The 11,069-nt window shown below is 27.0% G+C and overlaps 1 protein-coding gene across 2 annotated transcripts in view; it reads left to right on the top strand.

Moving 5' to 3' along the window:
* The window catches only part of LOC101505664 (VAN3-binding protein), a 3,567-nt gene extending 562 nt beyond the window's left edge, over positions 1 to 3,005 (top strand). The window contains exons 2-7 of one of the 2 annotated variants that reach the window (XM_004496630.4): positions 5 to 103; positions 660 to 1,071; positions 1,424 to 1,648; positions 1,810 to 1,859; positions 2,094 to 2,151; positions 2,303 to 3,005. In XM_004496630.4, coding sequence (XP_004496687.1) covers positions 5 to 103; positions 660 to 1,071; positions 1,424 to 1,648; positions 1,810 to 1,859; positions 2,094 to 2,151; positions 2,303 to 2,517 — 1,059 coding nt within the window. In that variant the 3' untranslated portion in view covers positions 2,518 to 3,005. Of the gene's footprint in view, position 1; positions 104 to 659; positions 1,072 to 1,423; positions 1,649 to 1,809; positions 1,860 to 2,093; positions 2,152 to 2,302 lie in introns of both variants that reach the window. The other variant, XM_004496629.4, reaches the window with a different exon arrangement.
* The last annotated feature ends 8,064 nt before the right edge of the window (positions 3,006 to 11,069 follow it).

The following is an 11,069-nucleotide window of genomic DNA, read 5'->3' as shown; positions in this document are numbered from 1 at the left end:
GCAGGAAGAAGCATCTCCACGAACTTCAGGGAGACTCTCTCATAGTAGTGGTCCTTTAACCGATACTTCTCCTGTTTCTCCTTCTGAAATCGACGATATCAAGGTTCAACGCCCTTTCTTTAATTATCAATTAATTCTTCACTATTTCCCGCATAAATTTAACACTCTTTACTTCATTTCATACCTTCAATGCTAAATACTATACACTACTACTTTTTCACAAATAAATTAATTTTATATTTTCTGGTTGATTTATCTCAAACCGCGTGAAATTAAATATTGCAAATTCTAGTACTAATTTTGATTTACACACCCTCTATTTTTAGACAACCGTTATTTGATTGAATTATTTTATTAATTATGTACATTGGTTAAGTAACCTGGTTCCCGCAACCCAACCGCAAATCGTAAAATTCGTCTCTCTCTTGATTAATGGCTCAAGGTTATTATGTTGATGAAGGCCTTTGCAAAGGCATCACAATGTTTTTTCTTGTTTTTCAATTAGTTACATAGGTGTTAATGGTAGTAATGTTTTATTTGGTTATGACCAAGAATTGGTGGTGGTAATGGTACAAACAACAAATGGATAATGTGTTGTTACGTATTTCGTGTTAGATTTTTTTAACATCAAAATGGCTGCTATGCGTTTTTCTATGCAGTATGGCCGTTCCAACAACGCCACGAGCGCTAATTTAAACGGTTATTTTAAACCTCCTGGCGGTGGCGGGAAGACGGTTGGGAGATGGCTTAAGGACAGGAAGGAGAAGAAGAAAGAAGAAGCAAGGGCACATAATGCGGAGCTTCATGCCGCGATTTCGGTGGCTGCAGTTGCTGCCGCGGTTGCTGCAATTGCGGCTGCCACGGCTGCGTCGTCTGGTTCTGGCAAAGACGAGCAGGTGGCAAAGACTGATTCGGCTGTGGCATCTGCGGCAACGTTGGTGGCAGCGCAGTGTGTTGAAGCGGCTGAGGCTTTAGGGGCGGAGAGGGAACACCTTGCTGCAGTGGTTAGCTCCGCTGTGAATGTTAGATCTGCCGGTGATATCACGACTTTAACTGCTGCGGCTGCAACAGGTAATATATGTGATTGTGATTTGTGGTGAATAAATTTTTAGGAACATTTTTTGGTATTTGATTTTGAAGCGACAAATATTGATTTTTTTTGGTGAATTGGTTTTATGTTTAAAGTGGTTTATGTGTGGATTGAATTCAAGTCAAAAGCTGGAAAAATAACAGAGACAAAATCAATTTTAATCGACATCATCTAAACATGTTAAAATCAATTTTATGACTCCATAATCAATTTTGGTTCTCTCTGCATTGTAACTGCACACACTTTTTGTGAATTGGTTGAGTTTTTGTTGGAAATAAAATGAATGTTGATTTTTTGGAGTTGGGTGTTTTTTGTTTGTGTGTGGTGTTGTAGCTTTACGCGGTGCTGCTACATTGAAAGCGAGGGCTTTGAAGGAAGTTTGGAATATTGCTGCAGTGATTCCTGTGGAGAGAAATTTGGGGGTTTCTTCTAGTGGTAACAATGGAAGTTGCAATAGTAGCTTCAGCGGTGAGCTTGCACCAGAAGAGAATTTCTTGGGTATCTGTAGTAGAGAATTACTAGCCAGAGGTTGCGAGCTTCTCAAGCGCACGCGTAAAGGTATATTTCTTGGTTTTTACCCTTCATGTGTTTTTATATTGTGTGATTTTGAATGTTTTAATGCATAGTTTTAGGTGGACAAGAATAATTTCCTTTTTATTTTCTAGTCTTGTGATGTTTAAGGTTTGTAAAGTGACATGATCTGTGAGAGTTGATTGCAGGTGATCTTCATTTGAAAGTTGTATCTGTATATATAAACAGGATGAATCAGGTGTGTTCTTTAATTCCTTTTATCTTTATTCCATAATATTATACTGATACTTTTGATTGTATAGGATAATCAAGAGTCACTTAATTATTTGAGCATTGATTAGTTTTAATTGTAAATCTGATCATGAAAAAGTTAAGAAGTGGAGGGCGCCTTTAGTATTATGATGATGAGGTGAATGTATCAACTTACTTTAGCACTATCTTATTACAATCTTCGAAAATTCTTTTTGTGAAGGTTACTCTGAAAATGAAGAGTAGACATGTTGCTGGGACCATCACCAAAAAGAAAAAGAGTGAGTTTTTAATAACACTTTTGTCTTGCTCTATCTCTATAATTATTTGACACCAGATTTGGAGGTGGGTCTTGTTTCGTTTAGGGATTAGTAAAAGGTCAAAAAGGTTGTTCTTTAATTCCATCCTTTTTGTTTTGTTTTGAATTTATAGATGTGGTGATTGAACTGATCAAAGATATGCCAGCTTGGCCGGGACGACATTTGCTAGAAGGTGGTGAAAATCGCCGCTACTTCGGGTTGAAAACATTAATGCGCGGTGTTGTTGAATTCGAGTGTATGAATCAAAGAGAATATGATGTTTGGACTCAAGGTGTATCAAGGCTTCTTTCCATTGCTGCTGAGAAGAACAATAGAAATAGATTTTGAGCTTGTGAGGGGGGAAGAAATTTTGGCAATGGGAGGTGCTAATAGCATTATAGATCTTTTTGATACAGGGTGGGGTTATGATCATTGAAAAAAGGGGGTGTAAGCTAAAAACTAAAGGCAAAAGTTATGCTAGTTGGGGTCACTTTATCTTGGGAAACATGCATTGGGAGTATTTAGATGTATATTTTTTGAATGTGAAAGAAAATTAGTGCATCCAATGTGAACCATAGTTGTTTTGTTCTTTTCACTGTTCTGGAAAGAAAATTAGTATCTTGGACTAGGGAACAGTCAAAAAGAATGGGAAAGTATCATATTAGAAGGAAAGTATATAATGTTAAGACAAACATACCCTTATCTTATTTGTGTTGTTTGTAAGTATGGGTTTGGGATCTTATAACAAAGGTGGTCAAACGTCTAGATTTTAATTAATGTGATTATTAATACAATAAAAAATTATGGGCTTTGGCTCCAGGATTGGATCTTTGGAACTATTATTGCACATTGTGAGCCATCATTGTCTACTTCGTGCATTTTATCTTTAATCAAGTGCTTCACAGAATATTTTATCTAAAAAGCAGTAAACATTTTTAATAATTGTACATCATGTTCATGGTGAACAATTCTTTTTTCTACATTTTTTTACCATAAACTGAAATGTTTATTAAAAAATTGTTTTTGCTAAGAATGTAGGGTAATAGGATGTGAAGGAAGATTAAGAAATATCGACCGTATTTTTTGAATTTTATAAAATTGTTTCCTTCTAGTGGCTTCTTGCATCTTAAACATTGACCAAAAATAGAAGGATTTTTCCTACAAACAAAAAATATTTGTCCAATATTCATTGAAAATTTGCAACCACAGTTTAATTGCAAATCATCTTTCTTCAAGTACTTGGCGTCCTATAACCATTGTTTGTAGTAGATTACAATGCTAATAGTCTATTTCAAGATTATTTTATTTGAAATTTAAAAGAAAAGTAGAAATTGTTTTCTGGTTGTCTTCTTTAATAAAAATCATTTTTATAAAAAAAATATCAGTTATAAAAAATTGATGCTTTTTTAAACTACTCAAATAGCGACTTATGTTTTTATTGCGCTGAACATGTTTTGCTAATGCAATATTCTTGAATGTATGTCAGAGCAAATTAAAATAGGAGTTATTGGTAACTTACAAGAAGGATGAAATTAATAGTCTCTTCTAACATACAAAATTTACCAGAATATGTTACTAATTATTTAATCGAATAGCGTATATTGTTGGTAGACATTCATTCTTTAGTTGAGAATTATAATCTTTTTATTTATCCTGATTTTTTCTTTTTATAAGTTTCATATGGGGATGTCGAAAGCAGTTGGTGTTGAAAAAGTTTATTTATTTATTTATTTTTTATATTAAAATAAAAAATAAAAAATAGTGTGAATAGAGTTGAAAAAGTTTATTCTAAAAAAAGGAACCTTAGTGGTAATAGAGTTGAACAACGATGTGAATGTTAATTTATTAATATTTTTTTTAATAATTAGTAAAATATATGCCATTTAGAGAAGATATGATGCAAAAGTTTATGAAAAAAAGAAGTGAACATTTTTGAATGATGATATTTATACATCATTGATTTAACTAAAAACATTGAAATATTTAATTCTGTAAAACGATTTTGTCCTATCCATGATTCAAATAAAAATATTTTTTCATCTTCCCTCATTTTAATAAAAGATATTAAGGTTGAGTTCAAAATTGTTGTTTTTGTTATTTTAAATAGTTTTTTTTTTTAATATTCTTGTTTGACTTTGAATTGGTTTCTTTTACAAATAAAATCTTCTAGTAGGTTTGGGAATATTTTATTTGTTGATTTTTTTTTTTTTAGTTTCTTTTTGTTTTATTATTTATTTTGATAATTAATTTTGGTTCAATAATTTTGTTGAAGTTATTTTGAGTATTGTTTGTTTATTTTTAATCCTCAAATACACCCACAAAAATCTATACCATAAATGGTAAATGAATTTCACATTTAAAACTCTATATGTACATTATTTACCACATCGAATACTATTTTTGTTTCAAATTCTGTTAGACTGTTGATGATGATGTCAGCAGTCTTTATTGTTTTAGTCTTTATTTCATTAATAAGTATCCTAATTAATAGGACAGTGCTGTTAGTTTTTGTTCTGTTTTGGTAGACCTATTCTTTAGCAATATTTTAAGCAAGGATCCACGTTCTTTAGGTAGTCGTAGACGTGATCCTTTTGTTTTCTTGTAATGGCTATTTAAGAGCCTTAGCTTCTCATGATTCAAATAAGAGTTTTTCCATTCATTGAAAGTACTCTATACTATCTATACTATCTGCTTTAACAAATTCGATCATGCTTAACTAATTGAGAACAAATTAAATTAAAAAATTATTTACTCGTTTTTTATTCAGCAAAGGAAAAAACAAACAAATCTTAATATCATAAAATTTAAATCAAAGTATAATTAATGATATAATCTAAATGTTCTACCTATCATTTACTATTAACACAAACAATCGTTATTTTTTACTAAACAAAATTCTCTTATTGATAATTTGTAATAAATAAAATACAAAACATAATATAAATAAACATACAAATTGACTATGTTAAATATTTCAATAAAATGCCAATATTTTGAAATCTGAATAAATTTAGAATTTAATAATATATGCCTTCAATAGTCAATAAATTCGATTTATGAAAAAATATATATTTAATGAATTAGTAATTAAATTTTAACAGATATCAATAAAAAAAAATATTAAGAATGCTAAGTATTTTTAATCAATGTTGAAATTTCAAATATTTAAATATAGAAGGTTATTATATAGATTTAATCATTTAATTAATTGATAATTATATTGTAATATATATCAATATCAATTTGATTATGTTAACTATTTGTATTAGATGTGAACATTTTAAAATATAAAAAATTAATATAGAATGTAATTATTTGTATTAGATGTCAACATTTTAAAATATAAAAAATTAATATAGAATGTAATGATATATAATCAATTATTTAGCCATTTTGATTTTTTATTGTGATTGATGTGGCCATAATGACCCATGTTGACGGATAATTGGGATAAAATCAAAAATTCACATTAATCTACGACTCATTCAAACGTATTTCAATTTAATCTTTAATATTAAATTGACTATTAATTATGTGACATAAACAATTATGTAATATATGATGTGTCAGTGTTTTGTTATCACATCTCTAGTCGAATAAACAAATATCAAAATGACGGAAAGAACAAAATTTATTATTCACTATCTTCTTCCCTTATTTATTCTTCTCTTATATTTCAACATTGTTAAAGCATTATGGTAAAACAAAAATCAAATATTCTCTTGTTTATTCTTCCTTCATTTCATGAATTCACCGGTTTAGATACAGATTCATAGTGACCGTGTGAAAAGAGATGAGTTTTTTTTATTGTTGTGATTTGTTGAAACCATGATACATACGATAATATATTATAGGAAGTACAGATTTGGTATTCATCTTAAGTTTGCTATATTTTTTCTCTCTTGACTTCAATGTTTTTCAATTTCCAAGCATAACTACCTCAACACGGCTGAATAACTCGATTATTTGAACCTATTTGAGATAGTAAGATAGAGCTATATTAAACATGGAATTTTTGATCCTACTGTACCAACTACTCAAATTTTTGTCAGTTATATAAATTTTAGTTGTTATTTTTATTTGAATATTTGGAAATTGAATTAAAGTATAACCGTGATAAATTAAGTCAACAATCATTTTTGAATCAAATTCAATAATAATTTATTGACAATCAAATTGTATAACAACTTTAAAATTAGAGAGAATTGTCCAAACCTCGTTCTTTAGAGCATTTAAAGAAGTTAATTTCTGAAATGAGGAAGACATTTTTATATATGATCACATATTATTTTCTTATCTTATACTTCCACATTAAAATATTTTATTTAAATAATCATTTTTCTACTTTGTATATATGTGAACTACACTAGTTACTGATGTTTGGAGTGATGTGAAGGGAAGCAATTTTTTAGTGTTAGAGAGGATCACAATACCAATAATCTATTTAGAGATTATTTTATTAGAGATTTTAAGAAGAAAAAAAAAGCTTATCATTTAAACGGTAAATTTGAACGAAATAAACCGTAATAAATGAAATTTAAAACTTGAAAACATTATTAAATTCTTGGTTTTTACTATATATCTAGAAGACTTTTTTTTTTGTTCTTAATCTAGAAGCCTACTAATATTTGTTTTTTTTTTTTGTGTGTGTGTAGAAGACTTATATCACTCATGCTTTTTGAGAAGCTATTTGTTGTGTCTGATCTGCTTGCGAACAAAGGTCCTAATTAATAGTGTTTATTTTGATTTAGTTTCAGTCGATAGAACTGGACTTTCCTTCGGTCTTATTGTACTTGATAATGGTACATCATTTCTCTATCTCTGGTTGATTTCAGCTAGCTAATATAATTTTAAAGTACGAAATTTAAGTTATCTTTATTTTTTTAATTTTTATTTTGTAAGATAGATATTAGAGCCACTTTAATTAATAAAAAAAATAGATATCCCTCCATAAAAAAACTGTGATTCCACTAGAAAATATATCAATGATGACTATGAGACATGAATCTAGATTTACTCCGCAGTGGCATGCTCTTAAAATATATCGAGTCAAACTAACAAATTTGAAGTTATATAAATATTTAAATATAATAGTTTTGAGCTCAAATATTTACATATACTTCAAAGATATAAGTTAAATATAGGATTTAGGATTTAGAGTTTAGAGTTTAGATTAAATATATTTTTTGGCATCTCAATTTTTTCTAGAATGAATTTTTAGTTTTTTTATTTATAAAATTAATTTTTTTGGTTTTTATTATCTAATTCTTGGAATTTTTTTAGTCTTCAACATTTTTTATGTTGAGTTACTCTCATTAATCACATGACACTTAGATAATATTTATGAGTTGGATATAATTTTTTTCTTATCATTATGGTTTTAATTAAATTAATTATTTATTTTATTTATTTTTAAATATTAAATATTAAATAGATAATAAATAATTTTTTATAAATATTTTAATATTTTAAATTATTGTTGGACAAAAAATAAAAATTTTAATTTATAAATAAAATAAATTTATATTTATTATTTCCATATGTAAATAAAATAAATATTAAAAATATGATTAATTTAAATATTAAAAAAATAAATAAATAAAATTTTAAAATTTTAAATTTGTAACACTTAAAATTTTATTATGAATCTTGAGAAAAATTTAGTAAATAATGCTGATGAAGCACAAATTTTCAATTTTTCTCTAAACTAAGTGAATTCAATAAATAAGAACTATTTCTAAACTATTGAAATAACTTAAAATATTAAAATATTTACAACTTTTAAATAACTTTCATATGAGATTTAATTAAACAATAAACTTTAATACAAACTTAAAATTTAATCCAACTTTGACTCATGACTATGAGCAATTCAAATACTCTTAAGACCTTCAATATTTGATTGTTATTTGAAAAACATCACTCCTAACATAGTAGACATAAAATTCAGTAACATAAATTTAATAAAATAATTATAGATTTTTCTCGATCATACTGGTGTACTAAGCATGGAAAATCATCTCGATAAACTATATTGAAATTTAGTAAAATACTCTTTATTTGTCGGTTATACTCAAATACCTCTAACGTCAATCATTTAAAACAATTTAAGTCACTAAACATGAGTAATCTAATAATTTAAATTCTACTTAACAAGTAAGTCGTAAAGACTAAATTGATTTCATACAATGCCCTCTACTTGAGTACCATAATTTGATAAAGTTGAACATAATTAAATTCGAAATTAGTGTCCACTTATCCTCACACACACTGTAGTACATATAATATGAAAAGAAATACACACACTATAGTAGCCATATAATATGAAAAGAAATACCAAATAAAATGATAGAAGATATTTTACCTAAAATAATCTTAAATTCACGTTTTCAATACATATGCATCAACTTTAATAATTTAATTAAAATATTAAACGATGTTCGATTTAAGTAAATGAACAATCATCGAAAAATTTAGGATGTCTAGTTTATAAATATAATTTTATTTTTTAAAGATAAATATCTATTTACTTCGGTCTATTTTCTTCTACTATAATAAGTGAAATTTAATGATCTAAGTGCTTATTTTGAAGATAATTTGTTTACTTTCTAATGGTTTGAGAATCATATTGCGATGCAATATTGGTGGAGAAAGTTATAAATGAAATACCCACAAAGTGTCAATTCGGGATTGAAGGATTAAACTTTCCTCTTATCTCTTTTATCCAAAATAATCACTTATCATCATATACAAAACTCATTCATATCAAAATTTCAATTTCACTTTATACGTCTAATTAAATTTGAACAAAACTAATATACTCAAAACTTATGTGCAAGAGTCAAATCAAATAAAAGATAGTCATGCATTATATTTTTTCCAAAATTAGAATCCATTAACTTCTTTTCATGTCACAAAATAAAAAATTTATCCAAACATGCAAGAGAAGGGAGAGAAATAAACTCATTATTCAAACATTTAAATTAATTTAAAATCTTATACATGACTAATAGATATTTTAAAAGAATTTCTATATTACCATCGAGAAATTACAAGGAGATTAGTTGTGTCATAATTTTTTTCTTGAATTTTTCCTCTTTTTCTTGTTGGAGTCATAGCCTTTTCTCTTCCATATTCATTTTCCTTACCCACCAATGGCTTATGTGTCCTTCCCATCCCTCTCACTCTCTCTCACCATTCTCTTTTGTTTATTTTTCGTCTTATTTATTTTCTTCTCATCTCACCTCTCCTCTACTCTCTTCATCTTAACTCTTTCTCTTTCCTCTCCTTTCTTCTCTTTTAACAATATTCTCCCACATAATCACTATTTATATTCTTTTATTCATGTTTTTATTTTTATTATTAATTTGTATTTCTATATTCTATTTCCTTGTAATTTATTTATTAGAAGATTGATACGCACATCCTGCCTAAGTGAATTGTACGCCTCATAAGTGAATTGCACTCCCTATTAAACCCTAAACAATATTTTATTAGTTATTACTCACTCAAACTTCTACTCATACAAATTAATTATATCTTATCCTAAATCATTAATAGCATAAAACTAATTATTCTTAATATTATAATTATTTTACTAAATAAAAAATTGATCATAAAGACCATAAAAATACTAAAGTTTATTAAACATTTACCATTTAAATTTTCAATAGATAATACTATCACTAATTATCATTGTGATTTTATAAGGAATTGTTGCATTTATCTAATTTTAATAATTACAATAATAGTAAGCCACATTGATAATAGTTTAGACATAGCCACATAGTAAGTTGATGTCTTACAAAATTATTAAAAAAATAAATAGATTTTAAACATTTTATTTAAAAATTTAAATTTCATATGTATTAATATATAAATAAAATTAATTATAATAATAATAATAAGGTGATTTTTTTTTAATCGAACTCATCTAAATGTCATGTTATTAATGAGAGTGACACATCACAAAAACGACAAGGACTAAAAAAATCCAATAATTAATTAACAAGGAGACCAAAAAATCTATTAAAAAAAAAAGAAGACTAAAAATTCATTTGATCAAAATAGAAAATCAAAAGTGCCTTTAAATCTATTATTTATAATATTTTTTTGGTCAACTTTATTTATTTATGTTAAAATTATTATTTGAGAAAACGATAATGGGCCAGTCTGTTGGTCCAGAATCTGTAGAAGGATAGAATGGGCTAGAAAATTATTTCGTTGATTTATGATACATATATGATTAATGTCTTCCCTCCTTTTAAATCCAAAATATCATAATAAAATGATTGTTCATCCAACCCTTAGTTTGGTCATAAAATTAAAAATACATTATGGAAAACACACTTATGATAATATGTTTTTGGAAATATAACATTAAAAACTAATTTCAGATAACAAGTTTATTTTATTAGGGGTGGACGAACATCTAACGAATAATAATCTTTTCAAAATCTCTATACTACTCATCAATCACATATTTTTCTACGGCACATTATATTTTGGATTATCACTTTCTTTGATGACTTTCGGTTCTACAACTCGTGTATTAAAATTTAGTAATACACACTTAATAATAGATTCCATATAAGTGTTGGGCACCCCGTTGATATCTACTTGAGATGCCATTCACTTCAATGGTTTATTGGGCAATTCAATTAGTATTAGTAAATTTAATTGTGGGATATTCTGAATAAGCTCAATATCAATAGAAAGAGAGTAAAACAAGTATATATAGAACACATGAAGTAATATTGAATGTATTTGTGAATTTTCTTTCTATAGTATGAAATAGGAAAGTAGATTAAGTTCAAAATCTTTTGCTACGTTTGGTTTATCTTTATGTAAATAGTATCATTTTTTATATGGATAATGATACTTGTCACGAATAAGAAATT

Source organism: Cicer arietinum, chromosome 4, assembly GCF_000331145.2.
Source record: "Cicer arietinum cultivar CDC Frontier isolate Library 1 chromosome 4, Cicar.CDCFrontier_v2.0, whole genome shotgun sequence".
In the NCBI taxonomy this organism is placed as follows: Eukaryota; Viridiplantae; Streptophyta; class Magnoliopsida; order Fabales; family Fabaceae; genus Cicer; species Cicer arietinum.
The sequence above is the reverse complement of the archived record's forward strand: the minus strand, read 5'-3'. Positions and strand labels throughout refer to the sequence as shown.